This window comes from Antedon bifida, chromosome 1 (genome assembly GCF_963402885.1).
Source record: "Antedon bifida chromosome 1, ecAntBifi1.1, whole genome shotgun sequence".
Lineage (NCBI taxonomy): Eukaryota > Metazoa > Echinodermata > Crinoidea > Comatulida > Antedonidae > Antedon > Antedon bifida.
The window spans coordinates 9,839,862-9,861,430 of NC_136226.1; the positions used below are offsets into that span (position 1 = coordinate 9,839,862).

A 21,569-nucleotide genomic window follows, 5' to 3' on the forward strand; every position below is an offset into this window, starting at 1 on the left:
ATATTCTGTGAAAAATTGACTTAGCTAGATTAAACTGATATCAAGATAAGGTCAGAAAGCGATAAAACGCATAGTGATACCGGACCGACAGACAGACAGACCAACCGACCGACATAGTGAACTATAGAGTCGCTTTCACGCGACTAAAAAGCTGTAACGCGTAGCTTAGTTACAACTCATTTATAATTATTTTTGTGCTTTAACAGATTTCAGATCATAACGACATACGAGACTGGGACAAAACATCAGAGAAACAGGGTCAAACTGACAAAAAAACTTCCAATAATTATGCTTTAGAAGTGGATTTAGGTCCTAGTACATTATGCCACAAAAGTTCGGTTTCGTTTCTCGAATATCAAGCTTTGAAGAACCTGCATTTAAAAACACTTATACAAAAAAAAAACATGTCAACATTGAACAAAATTTATTGTTTCCAAATAAGATAAGCATTTATTAATAATTGATAGTATGCTAATCAACAACAAAATACAACCTTTTGATTGTCAAAACTACTGCACATAATACATAATAAAGCATAATGTATCGGAAAAGGTAGATTAGTTAGATGCTGCTCCCAAAAGTTGCTGGTATTTGTCCTTGAATATCCTTAATATAATATTTACAAAAGACTATTTTTGTTGTAGCATACCTCCAGAGATTCTCAAAAAATTTCATCTGGTTTCAAATATATATTAAATAAATCAATGTTAACTTTTTGGTTAAACCAGTTGACAAGTACTTACTTACCTCCAGAGATTTAATAGTTTTTACAGTGTGGTTACACCATAACATAAAACAGTACAGATTTTTTAAAATTACATTTAACATTCTCATTACATCTACTAAAACGTCTACTAATAGTATTACCTCGAATGCAAAGCGCTCGATACTGGCGATTAATGTCATTATAATCATCTAAATCATTACGTAAAATAATGTCCTAGGTAAGTCACGTAAGATAATAATCATTATTTAGCCTAATATTTGATACCACTTCTATTGTTCTTCTGATATATATGATATTCTATGATATTCTGATTCTACTTCGAGAAATAACCATACAGACATCATGTTCTAGACCATACTGCTCACATATTTTAGCTATATTTTTAACCCATAAAAAGATGAAGCCATAATAGTCATGTCATCATAACCAATCATAACTTAAATTATTTAGACAATATTTGAAGTTCTACACTGGTAACCACATCTACTAAGTGCTACATTCAGATCATCTAGGTAAACATTATACAGTTCAGTACTATGAATTACATTGTCTTTAATCGGGCCTATTGGAATCTTCGAACTATCTCTTTTTATGACAGTTTTTCATATTTAATACTGTAGGCCTATACACAGCTGGTATTCGATGTGTGCTATTTATTTTGTTTTGTCTAATTTTTAGTTTATGTGAATAAAATAATATATTCAATCAATCAGATTTATTTTAATAATTATTTAAAATTACATTTAGATGATAATTTCATTTTACCTGGTGTGCTATTGTCTGTATACAGGTAGTATATATAAAACTTAAAGAATTAAAATTGCTGCCAATGCTTTGATGAAAATGAAAATTGTTGTTGTAAATAACAGTTTTCTGTTTTCTGCATAAGAACCGTCTCTAATCGAATTAATTTTGTATTTTCTGTACATAATTCACGGTGATTGTAATCGTTCGTTGATTTCGATTTTACCGTACAGTATAACGACAACAATAACAATTTTATTGGACCGTTTCTGTTGTTTTCTGACAAGTAGTAGTAGTAGTACCGCGGGTAACCGTTTCTTTCGAATCTTTCAGTTTCTTGCACATAAGCAACCGTTTCTTTGCACATTTTCTAATATCTTTATTTCTCCATCCGTATACCAATGGGTTAATGACGGCATATAGTGCTGTGAAGTTAAATGCAATAGCGTAAACGTCAAGATACATTTCTGTCGTGCAACTAAATTTAAACAATATGTCCAAAAGTGTAATTACGTTTATTGGCAACCAACATAGTGCGTATGACGATATGATTATTGAAAATGTTTTTAGAAGTTTCCGAGTTGTACTGAAATTGTTATTTGATTGGGATCCTCTGAATCTATGAGCCTCCATTTTCTTATCTTGTTTAGCAACATATCTATATATCATAAAGTAGATGGAATGAAGAATGTGAATCAGACAGAATTTGAATATAACGAAAATAATTTCCAATATATATAACTGTTCAAATGTAAACAATGATCCAGCGAATGAAAAGGAAAATAACCATATAACTGCTGAAGTAGCAAATAGTCTTCGAGCAGAATTCACATTTGGATTAAATGGAAATAAAACGATAACCACAAGTCTTTCAACTGCTATAGCTAGCAGTGTGCACAGGGACACAAGCGAAGCTGATATTCCAATAGAGGACATTATTAATATGGATGCATTCGATGCGTTTTTAACAGTGACTGAAACAAAAAAGAAAAGAGCAAACAGTCCATCTGAGAGAGCCAAAGAACAAGTAAATATATGACTTCGCTTATGTAGTTCCTTTTCAACAATAAACTGTAGAATCACAAATACATTTAATAACAATGCGATGACACAAGTTATTTGAAAAAGAAGTTTGTTAACGTAGTATTCATCTGTTCCTATAACGTAGAAGTGTATTTCAAATATTGAATAATTACACAAAAACGACTCTGTTTCGTTATTTTCCATTGTGTACTGTTTTTCCAACTGCCGTTTATAGATAAGTGATTAGAATTTCCAATCAACAAAATCTGCAGTAATATAACATTAACACGAGATGTTGCAGCAACCGACTGGGTTTATACTTTGAGATCCTTTTCAAAATCAATAGCTCTAGCCCGATTCAATTTAAGATACAGAAAGTATATTTCTGAAACAGCATATTTATGTTCCAGTAGTCGAAGTCGAACACTATTGGCTAGAGAACACTGATTGGTTTTTAAAACTGTATCGTAGGTCAAACAGATTTTTTCTGGCCTTGTAATATTAAAATACGTAGTGTCTTGACGTATAGGCCTATGTCTGCTATTGCAAATAGGATATACGTAAATACCGGTACTACACAACACAATTCTTTTTTGTTAATAACAATAATCTGCTCTTCACCACGCATGAGAAAATTGTTCAATTGTACTGCTGGGATCTGTGAAAGTGAATAGAGAAAACAAAACAGCCTATAATAGTATCTCAAAAAATACTTGACAAATTGTAAGATAATTCCATAATCTGTTTTTGTGCAAGTTTGAAAAGTATATTCTGTGTTGCTTTAATTATTATTATTTTTTCTTTTTGATTTCGCAACGAAGATAAATCCTGGTAAAGCTAATATTAAAAGAAAAATAACAATAAACAAAAACTGTCAGCTATACTAAATGTAACAACACAGTAGTATATATATTTAATTCAATATTATCTGTTATATAACCATATAAGCTTTGAAGAATTGTGCAAAAGAGTGAAAACTGTATTATTCCAATATCGATAATGTATATACACGATTATATCTTTAAATTTAATCATGGAAACGTACGAACTATAGGCCTAAATCGGAGACTGTTTAAAAGTTGTTTTGTATACAACTGTAACCTTACTTTAGATTGTTTTCGGAGCAGCAGCGAGATTGTCTTTCTATTCCTGTCCAGTAATAGTAACCGTTTCTTTAGATTCCTTCTCTTCCTGCCAAGTGGTAACAGTTTATTTACCTTCACCAAGGAGGTATATGTAATCGGTCGTGTTTGTTTGTTTGTTTGTTAGCAGAATTACTCAAAAAGTAATTACAAGATCTTTACCAAAATGAATATACAGATAGATATGTGTTCAAGGACAATTCCATTAAATTGGTCCAGATTTGGGACCATGGTCTTTTTAGAATACTTTTCAGACCTGCTAGTGTTAAAAGATAGGACCGAGTTTTTCAAAAGCCGGCGAGCAGTCTTAAAGTAACAAGTAAACTGAAATTGCATTTTCACGAGAACTACTTGTCCAAAAAACTTCATTTTTGTACAAGAGGCAAGAGTTATAATTTGTGATTTGTAATTTTAAAACATAATTTGATTTAATGTGCACCTTTTGTGATGCGAGTAGTTTAAAATCCTATTTCTTTTCAAATTCACTCGTTTGATTTTCGCGTTGCTGTTCTATTGAAGCTATTGTTAATTGAAAGGCTTGTTACATAACCATTACACCAAACTCGCATACACATGCTTGTAGTGAAATTAGCCTAAATCACAAACAGCATTAAGACACACACACTATTATATATTTTTTCCCGGAGAAATCTTGTGTAGGAGAATTTTACAGTAGGCGGAGGTATGCACTCTCGGAGTGGCTTTCTAGTTTAGACTGTATCTGCGAGCAGTAGCAAAATGTTTCTTCCTATCCTGCTCTGATAGTAATCGTTTCTTTAGATTGCTTCAATCTGTTCCTGCCAAGTGGAAACTGTTTCTTGGACTGTTTTTGTTCCTGTCAAATAGTAATTACGTTTATTTACAGTAGACTTTTTTTTGTTCCTGTCCAGTAAGTAACCGTTTATTCAGACTGTTTTTGTTCCTGTCCAGTAGTAACTGTTTCTTTAGACTGTATAAGTTTTTTGCACATAAGCAACCGTTTCTTTGCACATTTTCTAAGATCTGTAAATCGCCATCCGTACACCAATGGGTTAATCACGGCATACAGCGCTGTCAAATTAAATCCGATGGCGTATATGTCAACATAATATTCTTTTGTGCAACTAAATTGATAATGTAAGTCTAACAATGTAGTTATATTGATTGGTACCCAACACAATGCGTATGAAACGATAATAATTGCGAACGTTTTTAGAAGTTTCGTAGATGCATTTCTTTCATTTGTATTAGATCCTCTGGATCTATGTCCTTCCATCTTCTTCTCATGTCTTTTGACACTTCTATATATCATAAAGTATATAATATGAAGAATATATATTAAAACCACGTTGTATATAGTGAGTATAATTTCCAATGTATACGACCGATTGAAGATATACACTGATATTGTTGTCAAAAACGAAAAAACCCAAATAACTGCTGAAATAGCAAAGAGTCTTTTAGCAGAATTCACATTTGGATTAAATGGAAACAAAACGATAACCACGAGTCTTTCAACTGCTATAGCTAGCAGTGTGAGAAGTGACACAATTGCAGATGATATTCCTATAGATGCAATTAATTTCCCGGATGTAGTTGCAGCGTTTTGAATAGTAACTGAAATAAAAAAGAAAACAGCAAACAGTCCATCTGAGAGAGCCAAAGAACAAGTAAATATGTGACTACGTTTATGTAGTTCCTTTTCAACAATAAACTGAAGAATCACAAACACATTTAACAATAATGCGATCATGCACGTTATTTGGAAAAGCACTTTGTTGATGTGATATCTATCTGTTTCAATTATTTCGTAGTAATATATTTGGAATACCGACAGATTACACACAAATTGTTCTGGGTCTGTTTCGTTGCTTTCCATTGTTTGTATGAATTCTTCAGTTCAAAATGTCGATTTGAATAAAGTCTTTTAAATCTACTTGACCAGTATAGTATAAATCAGTATTAGACAATCTAATTCCATTCAAAATAGGTTTAGGTAGGTTGATCCAGGTTTGACTACTGTACGTTTAGTCCAGGTCCGACTACCACTGTGATACGTTAAGGTTGAATTGGCAGTTGGTATTATAATGGAAATTGTTGTTAATATAATGGAAGGTTTATCGCAACACATCCTGTTTTGCTGTTGACAAGGTCATGTTTTTAATCATTGACGTAGGCATGATATTTGATCAACGTAATGAAAAAAAACCACGACTCTTATATTGAAAATCTTCATGAAAAAAATGATGGTATCCAACTATGTTGTTAATTAATAAGTACATTGTTATTGTTTTCTTCTAATTTATTTTACATTTTACAGATAGTGTTTGTTTCTTCAATAAATCTACAATAAATGCTATCAACATATATACGGAATTTATCACAAAAAAAAATCTATAAAAAATCTATAATAAAAGTTATAATATTTTGTAAAAAAAGAGAGAGATATTTGTTATTACGAGTTTACATTTAGATGATTGTACTTGAAGGTTGGCACATGACATTCATTTTTTTGCACAGTAACCGTTTCTTCACACTTTTTCTAATATCTGTATATCGCCATCCGTACACCAAAGGGTTAATCACGGCATATAACACTGTTAAGTTCAATATTATGGCGTATGCATCTACATAATGTTCTTTTGTACAACTAAATTGATAATGGAAGTCTAACAGTGTAGTTACATTAAGTGGTACCCAACAAAATGCGTATGAAAAGAGGATAATTGTGAACGTTTTTAGAAGTTTTGTAGATGCATTTCTTTCACTTGTATTAGATCCTCTGGATCTATGTCCTTCCATCTTCTTCTCATGTCTATTGACACTTCTATATATCATAAAGTATATAATATGAAGAATATATATTAAAACCACGTTGAATATATTGATTGTAATTTCCAATGCATACACCCGATCAAAGGTATACATTAATATTGTAAATAAAAACGAAAAGAACCAAATAATTGCTGAAATAGTAAATAGTCTTCGAGCAGAATTCACATTTGGATTAAATGGAAACAAAACGATAACGACGAGTCTTTCAACTGCTATAGCTAGCAGTGTGAGAAGTGATACAAGCGAAGCTGATATTGCAATACATGCAAGTATTACTGTTGATTTCAGTGAAACTGTTTTAAGAATAACTGAAATCAACAAAAACACAGCAAACAGTCCATCTGAAAAAGCCAACGAGAAAGTAAATATATGACTCCGTTTACGTAGTTCCTTTTCAACAATAAACTGTAGAATTACAAACATATTTAATATTATTGCGATCACACAAAATATTTTAAGAATTACTTTGTTGATTTCATATCTATCTGTTTCTGTTATTTGGTAGATATACATTTCAAATACTGGATAATTACAAATAAATTGTCCTGTTCCATTGGTTTCCATTGTAGTTCTATTATCGATTATATCTATCTATCCAAGACCCAAATCTTGACCAGTGTAAATAAACGACTGTTACTGATCGAACGAACAGACACGATATTTCCAACGTTTAATTGCGAATTACACAATAGTGTGGTAAACTGTTACTCTGTACACTAGATTCGTTGGCATGTAGACAATTATGATATGGATGGTCATGCAATTCATTGGCTTATCGTAATATCCCCTTTTGTCTGTTTATAAGGTCAACTTTTCAAACCATTGACATGGAAATAATTATAAATGCAGGAAATGATAAAATATTTTCGTTATGAATTTCTTTCCATTTATAATATATCAGAGTATCCCACGGAGTAAATTTAAAAAAAAAGTGTCAATCCAATTACTGTACCATAATATTATAAGTCTATACTTACAATCAACTTTAAAAGTTTTATCAGCTCTCGCATTGGATTGGATAATGACTGTGAGAGTAGTGGGTCAAAGGTTTCCCATCCCTGGCTGTGTGCGGTGATGCGGAACACAACTCAGACAACAAAACAAAAAAGAAGGAAGAATGTTTGGAGGAGGGGATGAATTATTTTTAGGTTTTGATTTCAGCACTCAGCAGGTAAGCAAATTAGAGCTAATATTTAGTATGATAAATAATTTAATTTCCGTGCACGAAAGACCGAATGAATGTTTTTGTTGAGGCTAGCTAAGCTAGGCACAGGCTAGGCCTAGGCCTAGGCCTACCTAGCCTAGCCTAGGCTATTCCTAGCTAGGACCAGGTAGGCTAGGTAGCCTAATGCTAGCTAGCTAACCCATCCGGCCAGCCCAGGTTGTGAGTTGTGGAATGGTTTGTAGGGTACTATCCTCATATCTAGGCCTACTAGGCCTAAGCCGCCTACTCTACTACTAGACCTAGGCCTACTGCCCACAGGCTGCATATGACCAGATACCATTGCAATCACCACTACTGCTAGCTAGGCCTAGCTAGGCTAGGCTATAATCATTTATTGCACTTTATAATCTCCAGATTAAAGTTGTTGCTGTTAATTCAAGTCTAAAGGTTGTTCATGAATCCACTGTGAACTTTGACAGAGACTTACCAGAATTCAGGTACTTTTAGTACTTATGTATGATTTTGTCCAATCAACAAAACAAAAGCTGTATTGCCAGTTATCATTATTTTATAAACTTTCTGATACATCTTTAAAATCTGTCCATGTTCTCCATGATCAAAACTGATTACCAAAACATATAAATGTATACTATTATTTGTATATTATTATTAAAAGGTTAATTATAAAATTGATTTAATTTAAATAATCATTCATAGAATGTTGAATAGCTTACTGCATAATTTATATTTTTTAATATCTTTGTGATTGGTATTGTCCATTGTTTAGAATATATTTTACCTTTTTTTTTGCTCAGGCTATAAGACATTTTATTTATAAATTCTAGAACTGAAGGTGGTGTGCATATCCATGATGACCAGTTGACCGTCACTTCACCCACAATCATGTGGGTCAAAGCCTTAGACCTTTTGCTTACACGAATGAAAGATTCTGGTTTTAACTTTTCTGCTGTGGCTGCATTATCCGGAGCTGGTCAGCAACATGGTAGTGTCTTTTGGAAAGATGGAGCTGCAAAAGTCTTGGATAATCTGCAATCAGATACCCTATTGCATGTCCAGCTAAAGGTCCGCCAAAGTTTATAGTTCAAAGTTTGTAGTTCAAAGTTTATAGTTTTCAAACAACAATGAAAAGGAATTCGTTTTTGCCAGTGGCTATTCGACTCTTAAATTCTTGAACCTTGACTCTTTTTTTTTTGTACTGTGTATTGTGATATTTTGTATATTTTGTAAGATCATTTTAATCCAGACCTTTTTATTTGAATTGCCCCGTGTGGGATGATTAAAGAATTTTGAATTGAATTGAATTGAATAAATGTATTTTGTTATTTTCAGAACTACTTTAGTATACCTGATTCACCAATTTGGATGGATTCTAGCACCACTGAACAGTGTGAGAACTTAGAGAAGATACTAGGGGGGCCTCAAAAACTGGCAGACATCACAGGGTCAAGGGCATATGAGGTACAGTAACATCTTCATTTCAATATTCCCTAGTTGTCAAATCAGCTGTCACACATTTGTACAATTGACGGTTGTTTAGATCTGGGTAATTGAGGTTGTTACAGTACATACTTAGACTCACAGAATCAGCATGAGATTACAGTGGTGCATTTAAGGCATCTCTCACACTCAACATTATATTGGTTCAATATTTTGTACAATATTTGCAAAAGAAAGTAAAATAGAACCCCTCTCCTTTTGGACACTCCTATTCAGGGGGCACTCCTATTCAGGGGGCACTCCTATTCAGGGGGCACTCCTATTCAGGGGAAACCTCTATTCAGGGGAAACCTCTATTCAAGGGACACCTATTCAGGGGAAACCTCTAAAAGGCCAGTTTACACAGACGAGCAGGTAAGCAGAAAACCATGTGCTTGTCCCACGTAGAATCTGTAACTATCCTGAGGGGGTTTTCACTCAACCACCTCTATATTTTTCTTTTCCGCTTACCGTTTTTTAGTTCCTCTTATAGGGTTTTACTGTAATAATATAGTGTATTGTAACATTAATTATATCAAAATATATAACAACCACATTGTATCATTTTTTTTTCGTGTCATTCTCCAGAGATTTACAGGTAACCAAATTGCAAAGATCTTTCAATCACGACCTGCTGATTATCAACGAACAGAGGTACAAAATAAAATTTGACATTATATTTGTCTCTTCTATTCTATACATGAAATGGTTAAAAATGTAAATATCTAAAATAGGTTTGTGTTATATTTATTTATAGTTTTGTTTTTTTTTGTAATTCCTCTTTTCTTTTATTTTAGCATATTTCTCTTGTTAGTAGCTTTGCTGCTTCTCTCTTCCATGGAGCCTATGTACCAATTGATATCAGTGATGGTTCGTTATTAAATTTTTTAATTTCATCATTTAAAACAAATACAAACTCACAAGTCACAAGTCGATTTATTTGATCAAAAAAAAAAAAAAAATCATAACATTACTGTCATAGTAAACAATGTAAGACCAGGGAGACTTTCATTAAGGTCAAAGGCCGCATGCATGAAAGAAAAAAATTAAATAATATATATTTTTGTAGACAGTGATATTGAAATGTTGACCTTTCCATAAATAAATATACATAATTCTTGATATGTACATATGCATTGTTACATGTATCTACAATCTATTAAATAAGAAATAAAAATGTATTCAGATTATCTCAAAACAGCATTATAGGTTGCATAATACAAGGTATAGCCTTATCTAATAAATACTACTATATAGGCATTTTAATCATTGAATTATGAATTAGCCACCAGTACTGTTAGTAATACCATTTTTCCCTTGTTTTTCTTTCTTCTTACTGATACCTTAAGATATTTCATACATTTTTTTAAGCTAGGGTCTGGAATGAACATGATGGATATACACACTCACCAATGGTGTCAACAAGCAGTAGATGCCTGTGCCCCAAACCTGTGTGATAAGCTAGGACCACTTGTTCCATCATATCACAAAGCAGTAAGTTACTATATTTGTTACCTTTCACTTGTGCAAAAGCATAACAAAAATAACTTATTACCGTCCACTCTCCTGACTCTCCCATTAATATTTGTATCCTATTCTTTTTCTAGGGATCGATATCTTCATATTTTGTAGATCGTTACGGATTTTCTCCTGAATGTGCTGTGATAGCATTTACTGGGGACAATCCAGGTCAGATAAAAAATACTCTTATAGTTCAATGATTTAATTTTACTTATTGTTCTTAACAATATCTTACTCACTATTAAGGATCTTTCACACCTGTTCCGGCAAATCAAATAGAACAATGTTTTGTTTTCACACGGTCACGTGCATTTCGATTGGCGCATAGCTGAGTGAAAATGAAACATTGATGTTCGATTTGATTTGGCTCGGATCAGAACCGTCCTGGAACAGGTGTGAAAGACTCTTTAGTCATGTTTCACATTGTTATTATTATCTTTATTTGTGTAAATTTTTGTAAATCGGATAACAATTTGTTTTCAACTTTAGCATCACTGGCTGGAATGTGCCTACAAAAAGGAGATGTTGCAGTGAGTATGCTTTTAACGTTTATATACTAATAATACAGTTTTTGTGTACCTAATCAAATGCATTTATATTTGTTTTGACGATTGAACTATTTTTTCAATGTACTGTTTCACACAAAATGTTGTAAATGAAACATTGAATGGGTTCATACAGGAGATTTTTTAGAACATTAATGATGACGTAATATGAATATTATTTTATTTTTTAATAATGTTTTGTTTGTTTCAAAGGTTAGTGTAGGTACAAGTGACACACTTTTTCTCTGGTTGGAAACACCTCAACCAGCTCTTGAGGGTCATGTTTTTGCTAATCCAGTAGACGCATCAGCTTACATGGCATTACTCTGGTATGCTTAATAATAATAATAATATTCCACATTTTTATAGCGCACTTTTCATGAAAAAAACATGCTCAAAGGCGCTTTACATAGATACATAAAAAACAGACAAAAAGTTACATAGATATATAAAAGTATGGATACAGTTTAAAAATAAATCTATTTAAAAAGGTAGTTAAATTTATATTCACTTTCATTATTAAAAATTTGGCTTATTATATACCGTTATTATAAAATCATTAAAACATCATTTGTTCATCTTAATATTTTTCCAGAAAAATTATAAAATGCACAGTTATTCCATAAATTTTTTTTTTTAGATAGATAAGAATGAGAAATTTGTTTGATAAAAATCATTTTGTATTCACGTGTTTCTCATTTTTATAGTTTTAAAAATGGATCATTGACCCGAGAAAGGGTTCGCAATTCAGTTGCTGATGGATCATGGGAAAATTTTAGTCATCTACTTGAAGCAACAAATCCTGGGAATGATGGAAATATTGGTAAGATGTTTTATGAGGAAATTGCTATTGTTTTCATAGAGTTACATGTTTTTAGTCATGAAAATCTGTAATAGAGTAGATTTGATTTTGATTAAAAAGCCCCAGTCATGTATCCATACTACACTCATTCCTCCCAAGCGATTCTGAATATCTTCTGAAAACTTAATAAAATACTGTTGTAAATCCAACAAAGTGGCAGTAGTAGCTTGGTGGTTAATGTGCTTGCCTTCCACTCCCAAGGTCCAGGGTTCAATCCTGACCTAGTGCCAGGGTTGTAACTCTTTCAATTCCACTACCTAAGCCTCAAATAAGACTTTCTAAGCATGATAAACTATAAAATATTTGATCCATCCAATTGGCGAGTTTGTGCTGGCTGTTAGATAAGTATGAAATTAAGAAAAAAAACACATTTTATCACTAACAAAAAAACATAATGTATAAACTTCAATGAAATATGCTTTTCTTTAATAGGTATTTACTTTAATGTACAAGAAATTACTCCATCTGCAGTTGGGACATACCGGTGGAATAGCAATGGGAAAACGGTGCTATCATTCCCTCCTGGTACTGAAGTGAGAGCTGTAGTTGAAAGTCAATTCCTAGCAAAAAGATTACATGCTGAAAACTTAGGGTACAATATTGGTAAGATCATATCGTTAACATCATTCATTTAAGTATTAAATTTCATTATTAGACATTACAGTTGATTTGGAGACCAACACATTATATTTGATAGTCATCAAACCGCTTTGTAAACCAGTACATTTGCATTGAAAGTGTATCCGGTTAAAGAAAGAACAAAGAAAGAAATTATATATGGAATTTAATTATAGATGTAGTGTCCAAAAACATGAAAAATAAATTAAGTTAGTTAATCACTTCTGCAGAAAAAAACCTGAAAAAAAATGTTTTCACTTATAAAAAGACTGGCAGCCAATTTGACTATTTTTTGCATTAAATTACAGTTTATTTCATGTAATTTTTTTTTTCCCGATCTAAGTGAATAACTAATGGAACATAAAACAAATGTTTTTTTTTATACATCTTTAGTCTTATAATGTAATCTTATTATATTATTATTCCTTCAGTAATAAAGTTGTTTTATTTGTTGAAGGATGTAATTCAAGGGTGATAGCAACTGGTGGAGCTTCTAGTAACACACCCATCCTACAAGTTCTTTCTGATATCTTCAATGCACCTGTTTATACTCTTGATACCACTAACTCAGCTTGCCTTGGTTCTGCTTATAGAGCAAAGCATGGTTAGTATTTTTAATTTGATGAATAATCTTGATTTTTACATTGATTGATTGATTGATCAATTTATTTCAGAATAAATATTCCATATACAACAAACAGAAAATCACACTAAAAGAGGATTTTCTCCCATTTAGTGAAGAGATTTGAAGATCGTAACATATAGTTTGTAGTACACCTAACAAGATCATTTTTACTATTCAGAACTCTTTTCTAAAAGCCATTGACGCACTTGCGTTGATGTTATAAAATATAGTAATCAAAAATATATTATATTAAAAAGTTGTTATTATGAAATGTTTATACTAGTGTTAGTTATTCAACTCTTTGTTAAAGTCCAGTGTTTTTTGTTTTTTGCGTAGGCCGTGAAGGAGGGGACAAAGTAGCATTTACTGAAGTTGTTAAGTGTGCCCCGGCTTATCAACTAGCAGTCTCACCAAGACTTGAGGCACACAATGTAAGTTGATTTGTAGATTGGAAGTATATATTAAGAAAACCTACAAATGTTATTGGAATAATTTCTCTTTAAATATTCCACAATGCAAGTTGATTTGTAGATTAGAAGTGTATAGAAAGAAAACCTACAAATGTTATTGGAATAATTTCTCTTTAAATCTCCTAACATTGAACGCTGTTTTGTTTTATCAAAAGAAGAGTGGTAACCACAACTAGTTTCAATCAGTTCCAGAGTCAACATAAGCGCTCACACAACACTGGTTCCTTTTAGTTCTGTTTAGTTCCGTTCAGTTGCTCAAAATGTCGACATAAGTGTTCTCGCGCAACTAGTTCCTTTCAGTTAAGTTGAGTTCCATGTCGACATGATCTAGGGGAGATGGAAGTTATTGTATGTGTAACATCTAGAAACCAGTAGTATACTTTTTAGATTATTTTAGGTACAAAAACATTATTATGATCATTTATAATTTCAGATTTATAGCAAAATGCTTGAAAGATATAAAGAATATGAACAGAAGATTGTGTAGCTAAGAATTCTTATTGGATCCAGTGAACAATCATTAAGGTACAAACTAGCTGATTCTAATTTATACAGTTTTCTTAATCTGTGCATTATAAAGATCATCATAACTGTTTCATGATTTCTGTTGTTTTTAAACTGCACTTGTTTGTTTTTCCTGTTGTTTAATTTTTAGTATTGCTAAACAACTCGTATTAATTTGTTTTTCCTGTTTTAAAATGTTGATAACTAATTGCATACAACCTATTATTTAAATTTTAAAATGTATTCAGTATAAAAAAGTAACTTAATATTTGTTTGGAAAAGGTTAATTGTTAGCATAATATAATATACTTTATTTAGCACAAAAAATACTTAAAAATACTAAAATAAAAGTAAATAATAAAGTAATAATAATAAATTAAAAATATAAAATGAATTGCATCTACCACCAACGTTTTATGAATATTTTATTATTCTGCAGCCTCGTATTTAAGCAGATGTATTGATTAGTTGGTTATTTCATTGCTATTCTCAATACTGATCAATATTAGCACCATTAAATTTGACGATAAAGATATATATTTTTTAGCATAATGACATTTTTTATTGCTTAATTAAAGTGTAAGAATACATGCCTATCTATCTATTTTATTAAAACATACAGAATTTTAATTAAAAATAAAGAGTGGTTAATTTAAATTACAGGGTTATCTAAGTTTAGAAAGTATATTGAACCGTTAAGACCTGATTGACACAGGTGAGAGAAACGGTAATGTTGTCTTCCACCTAATTAATTATGATAATGATATGCTCCTTATTAGCTTACTTATATAGGTCGTGACAATGTTTTATCATTTTAAAAGGTAGTTAATACAGTATATGACAAAGATATAATAATGTATATAAATAAATTTATTCAGGAAAAAGCAATATATGTACATACAAATTCTTAATAGATAGAGAAGAACTAATAGAACTAAATTAAAAGATTACAAAAAGTGAATTTAGTATTGTGTTTATACACTCGTTCCCAAACAACTACTAACTAGAAAAAAAAAAATATTATAGGGGGCAGTATTGCTGTAAAACATAACTTTGGAGAATATTCATTAAAATACAGTAATAAAATGAACAAAGCTGAATTTTATTGTATTTTTAGTCAGTAATTTTTATTATTCATATTTCAATTGTGGAATGATTTTTAATAAAATCGAAACGATGCAATATTCTTTTTGTTGTGGTACATACTGATATACAATTTGTTTAAGAAAATAACATTGAAAAGCATCTACCAATATTACAATGCATGTAGTCTTTGCTCACAGAAATAACTTTCCCTGGACATAGTTTCGCTTTAAATTGAATATCCTATAGCTGAAATCTATACTGGGGTATTTGTGTAATTATTTTATGGTTTTATGATACTTATAAAAAGCCCCATTAAGAACAAGTGCATAATAAACAGTGCTTAAAATGATTGCAAATATCATGATGGTCGATTAAGTAGATACTCAATCAAGAAGATCATCATTTTATATATTTTCAAGAAAGATATTCACGATAACATAATATTTGCTTTATTTTATAAGTAATTGATCATGTATTGTTGTAGTCAATAATACGAGTTCAAATCTAGTTTATTTATGTTTATTCATGTTTAAGTTTGTTCACCATTATTGTTTTTATTTTTACTGAGCACCTCCCCTGTGGTCACTAGTTTTATATTGAAATTAGGAAAGACCAATGCATTGTTAATATCACTGGTGGTACAGTTGGTAAAACAACAATACACCCATTAGTTTCAAGTTTTCCCTATGGAAATAGGCACTAAAAGACTAACCTAAGTGATTCCCCATCAGTCTACTTTGTTCTTTTCTTTATTATTTCCATTTGTCCATTATTGCCATCCTTTCATCTCTTTTATGTTTTGTTTACATATGTAAGCAAATTGCCAAAAATAACCATTAATTAATTCACTATCCTTCTTAAAAGTTAGGAATCTAGTTCCAACGAACATGCACAATATACTCTCATATAAAGAAAGTTTTTGAGAGTGGAATTGCTTTTTGGTCATGGGAAAAAATTTTGACATCTATTGGGATTTGAATCAAGATCCTGGTATCTTCACTGCAATTCTACTACTGCGGGTCTGAACTTCTCAGCCTCCTAGGTTTCTTTAATTTATTTGATTTCCTCTCTGCCATATCCCATAGCAGAAAGAAAATAATGTTTACTATAGCAACCATATTGAAGTAATTGTGGGATTAATTTATAGTTTTCAACTTCCTCTTTGTACTTTATTAGTATGAATGTTAATGATTTGAAGGAACTACATAATTGGTTTTTGCGAAAATGATTAATGAGGTTGTTGACATATTAGTGTACCCAAGTGTAAGTTTGGTGTCAACTTGATGGTATAAATTCTAAACAGCGGCAATTGTTTTATTTCTTTGTTATATGTTTTTTATTTTATAAATGGAAAAAGATGGCTGGATTTCACTACATAATACCAAATTAAATGTTATTTTCTTTTTTATATACATATCCACTTAATGATTCTTTTGCAAATTAATTAATTTGGTATGTATTAATACTGTATCAATCAATCAATCAACCAGTGGAACCCCTTTAGAGACTCCCATCCAGGGGATATCCCCATGTTTACACTTCCTGTAAAATAAACAATAATAATATGTAATAACACTATGACAAACCCTTATTCAGAGGACACCCCCAGCTAATAATGGGACACTTTGTTGGGTCCTAAAGATTTCCCTGTAGGAATTTGACTGTAGGGCATATTTTTATGATTTAAACTTTTGTAGGAATTAAGTTGAATTTTGGTCCGTAATTGTTTGCTTCTATTCAATTATGTTATTATTAACCCAATTTCCAAAGAAGTAAAACTGCACTTCACCCTATCGGTAATTCTTCACTAACTTTGCATTCCAATGTGTACACAATATGAAAAGTCATAAAAATGACAAATATGATGAGTCAATATAAGTTCATTGATTACATTAGATGTCATTTAGGCCTTAAAAAGATTTTTAAAAAGGTCAAATTGGGTTATTGAGGGTCATTGAGTTGTGATAGGAATGCACCTCCCAGGAACTCCGAGAAAGTGATCTCCACTGGGCTGTAATTGGTTGCCTTAGTAACAATAATGGCTGATGCCTGAGAGCAATATTGTTGCTTATTACGTTACTTATCAGTTTGAAGTGAGCTCATCCTTCCATGGACAAACAAAGTCTGTCTCCTCTAATAGTGGTAAGTTCTTTGTTAATATTTTATCATTTTAATAGTATATCTTGCCTTTTTAGGCCTAATTTACCGCATATGTTAGCCTCATCACATGACATTGTCGGTGAAAATAGTGACATGATTCATACCTGTGGTAAACATTACTACAATATACACCTTGTATGCCTAGTATAGTAGTTTATTTGCAGTAAACAAGTTTATCTTAAAAAATAATGAAATCATACAGTTTTTAATTTTATCCACATTTTTTGTTTTGTTTGAGATATACTTATTATGCTTAGTTGTATTAATTTTATTTTAAGAATCTTTATTGTGTTTTAATCTCTTTTTGTATTGTTTGCTATTTCATTTGTTTTTCAATTCTACACATTTCTGTAACATTTTGAAACATTACCTGTATTTAAAAAAATACTATGTTTTTTTCAACATTTCAATTTTCTTTTCCTGTAAAGTGTAAACAGAACAATGAAATGCAACTATGCCTGTGAATTTATATACTATATATTATGTAATAGTATTATGCAACAGATAGCCAATAGAAATACCAGTTTGTCTCTTCTTTCTTTCAAACTAAATCAATGTAACCACCTTAATCTCTAAAAATGGATACACAGAATACTGTATGTATATATTTAAACACAAAATCTACTTAGGAAAGACATTTTTGTAAAACTACTTTGTTAAAATGTATTACAATTCCCTACAACTTAATGATTAAGAGACCAACTCACCTGTATACCTGTAACTACAGGGGGTCCAGTGGGGGCCTGTTTTTTTACCTCCTGGGCTCGTGGATTCGGGGCTAATCATATCATGTATCTGAATGTATCAACAATATTGTGTTTAGAAAATAAATATTGCACACACTAAGCAATATAAGGTGTAAGTATCAGTTGCAGGGTAAGTACTGTTCCTACTAGATGGTTTAAGGGCCCGTTTATATGACCAATAAAACCGTATTTTAACAAAATAAGTCCTAAAATACTAAAAAAGAAAACCTTATTCGCACTGGATTCAAAATGGTAAATATAGTAACTTTACCCATCGTTAAATTTGACTATTCTTCGCACTTGGATAATTCAATGTGGTAGATTTTTACCAAGGTTTTACCAAAATGTAACCATGACATTAAAGACCATAAGGTCATGAACTTCTGGGTCAAGTCATACTGTACATTTGGAAGACCATAGTAAGTTCTACTGGTTATATTGGTTGGTAAAAATGAACCTGTTGGTCTTAGTCTAATTCAACAACCAGCATTCGGATTGGACTTAATTATCTTAGGGTTCAGACTCACGGAGTTACGGTGGAGTTATCTACGCAAGGCGTACGGTAATCCGTGGCGTTAAAAGCCAAGGTGTTCAGACACAACGATCAACATTCCAATGCCTTGCGTTTAAAACACTCTGATCAGGTCAAAGCAGATAGAAATATATGTATACATTCATAACAATGCATGAAAGTTTACATCGTAAAATTGTTTTTTTGTTATTTTTATTTACATAATGTTACCTTCAAAATTATACTGATTTGGTCTTACTATTGTAATTTAATTAAAAATAATTTAAAACGTAATTATTACACGGTAAATTATCCGATTAATTGATTTAATTTATGAAAATATCATATCACTGACGCCAACTTTACTGTTTTTTAAAATTGAAAACCTGAAAATACATTTGACATAGCTATTTCACTGTCGTATACTGGTACAGGTATGAAGTTGCTGTCTGTTAATCGTGGTCGTGTCTTTTCATTGGTTAAGGTTAAAATCACTGATGCATCACTGGATTAGCGTTATTAAATCTACCCTCTCCCGTTAGTTATTAACGCCACTGGCGCGGAGTAACAGCTCCCTAACGCTAATCCGCGGCTTGGTTCAGACACAAAAATATGTACGCCGCTTACATAACTCCACCGTAACTCTGTGAGTCTGAACATACCCTTAATCAATTTAGCTTACAACTCGGTTACTTTGACCACGATCAAGGCTTTATAGGTTTAATAGTGTTCACCTCCAATTGTTTTATTTACAAATTTGTTATGTAATACACATTTATAAAAATAATACAATTTGATATATCTAATTATTTTAACATTATGTAAAAGATTATTAAGTTTCTGTGTATCTACAGTATCTGCAGTATTTACCAACACCCATTAAATTTACAATATAATTTGTAATTTAAATTATCTACCCACTAATTAACTTTTGGTATCCAATAAAGAATAAATATTTATATTATAATTATGTTATTACAATCAATGGATTGACATTAAACAATGTTAAAGTAAAACTACCAAGCTAGCAGTATAATTATTTTTATCGACATACTGTGCCATTTATATCTATAAGACTCAACTCAACTCATTGTGCGTTAAAATAAAAATATCAATGGTAAAACATTATGTAATAACTACTAACAAGAATATTTCTATAAAGTCTCATTATATTTTGTTATATTGTAGAACAACTGTATTATAAACTTTTTTTTTTGCATAATATAAATTCATGTTTTTTTTTTAAAACCATAATTTTCACAAATATATGTATTCTTTAATGTTTATATATATAATATTTAATTTTTTAATTGCAATTTAATTATCTTTCAATTTATTTTTCAGATTTTTGAGTGAATCGGTCGGTGCATCTTTATAAATTAAAGTTGGTTGTGTTGTATCATTGATATGGTTGTATTTTATCCCTAAAGGCTTTATGAAACACAAATTTATCGTGTCACAGACTCTTTGTTACCTGATCACAAGAAGTATTGGCTTTCAAACGTCTCTGTTTACCCTCTTATTGGTTTCATTGATTTTACTTTGGTCACGCTCTAACGATCTAGAAGTAATAAGCACATATCCTTCGACGTGAGTATTAGCAATAATACAGGTTGTCTATATGCAAGGCTGCTGGAGTGTGTACCCATGTTAAAAGACAACTACAAGGCTACAAGTGTGTTTGCTCATGCTTATGAGAAGACTTCAACGCAATCTTGAATATAACGAAGTAGAACACATATCTACCATGGCAACGTAAAGCTGATGTTTGTGAAAAGCTTGAAATTTTACCTTTGCTTGGAAATGTTTACCAGGTAAGTAGAAACTATCTATTTGTCTTTGTAATTTTTCTTGATTCCTGATAATATTTGATCATGGATAATCTCATAAAAAAAACAATATACAAATTATAGGAATTCAGTTATTTTTGTATGGAAGTATTAATCTGTTGTATTTCAAAAATAAAAAGAATATTGAAAATGTTTATACATTTTTATTGACTAATCTAAAAAAATATGCAATTACAATTTTTTGTTTGTGTTTATTGACAAAGGGAAATTTATATTTTATGAAATAAAGTTATAAAGTTGATCAATCAAAACAAATGAGATAGTAAATTCTGTAGTTATATAATAAACTAATACTATTCAAATTTAAAATGAAATATTAGAATAACAAATTTATAAATATTATGGTACTGTAGTTTGTATTTTTCAGTGTTTTTGGATCATAATTATGGTATAATAACATTGTTAGCTCCTGAAACTTGTTGATGTTATTTAATATTTTATTTTATTATTGTAAATTTTTTTTTTTAAACCTACTTTTTTAAATGGTTAATTGAGGTTACAGTTCAACCAAGCTTAGTTTTTGTTTTCTTAATTTCTCTTGAAAGATCAATGCTTAATGTTAAAGACAATACCTTTAGTTTCTTTTAAGTACTGTAGTTATTGTATTCCTGGAATTATCTTCAAGTAAAACTAATTAGCATTAGGATTAGAATTATTTTATGGATTTGTAATGATTTCAAACCATGTTTTGAGTTTATTTTGTCACCATAAATTATATCCTGTTGCTTTATTATTGCACTGCTAAAGAGATCACTATAAAAAAATACTGTATGCTCCTACTAAACATGTACTACACACTACCATACATAACACAATACTATTCAGCACCAACCAAACCCACTCCCTCTCCACCTCCCAACTCCCAACTGGGTAAGGGCACTAATGTGCTAGTACTCTTAGAGGGAAATATTTACTGTAGAGGGTCAGGTTCAGGAGCGAGGTTGATTGTTTAGGGGTTG

At 31.1% G+C, this 21,569-nt stretch overlaps 2 protein-coding genes across 2 annotated transcripts; one reads left to right on the forward strand and one right to left on the reverse strand.

Moving 5' to 3' along the window:
- Positions 1–6,084: 6,084 nt before the first annotated feature.
- Positions 6,085–7,014, reverse strand: LOC144834505 (sphingosine 1-phosphate receptor 1-like). The gene has a single exon (XM_078689333.1). The coding sequence runs from the start codon at positions 7,012–7,014 to the stop codon at positions 6,085–6,087; it is 930 nt and encodes a 309-aa protein (XP_078545459.1).
- Positions 7,015–7,532: 518 nt separating this feature from the next.
- On the forward strand, positions 7,533–15,441 carry LOC144839552 (xylulose kinase-like). Its single transcript, XM_078695363.1, has 15 exons — positions 7,533–7,621; positions 8,030–8,112; positions 8,461–8,698; positions 8,966–9,094; positions 9,701–9,766; positions 9,910–9,982; positions 10,488–10,606; positions 10,720–10,801; positions 11,123–11,163; positions 11,392–11,507; positions 11,886–12,001; positions 12,473–12,643; positions 13,116–13,262; positions 13,620–13,714; positions 14,187–15,441. The coding sequence occupies exons 1-15, from the start codon at positions 7,568–7,570 to the stop codon at positions 14,238–14,240; spliced, it is 1,584 nt and encodes a 527-aa protein (XP_078551489.1). The 5' UTR covers positions 7,533–7,567; the 3' UTR covers positions 14,241–15,441.
- Positions 15,442–21,569: the final 6,128 nt, after the last annotated feature.

What these genes read in the sequence shown, in the direction of transcription:
- LOC144834505 (XM_078689333.1), bottom strand. Translation starts at nt 7,014, where the DNA reads ATGGAAACCAATGGAACAGGACAATTTATTTGTAATTATCCAGTATTT.
- LOC144839552 (XM_078695363.1), top strand. Translation starts at nt 7,568, where the DNA reads ATGTTTGGAGGAGGGGATGAATTATTTTTAGGTTTTGATTTCAGCACT. An exon ending in CTGATTATCAACGAACAGAG is followed by an intron (nt 9,767 to 9,909) that starts GTACAAAATAAA and finishes CTTTTATTTTAG; the next exon opens with CATATTTCTCTTGTTAGTAG. An exon ending in TACAAAAAGGAGATGTTGCA is followed by an intron (nt 11,164 to 11,391) that starts GTGAGTATGCTT and finishes TTTGTTTCAAAG; the next exon opens with GTTAGTGTAGGTACAAGTGA.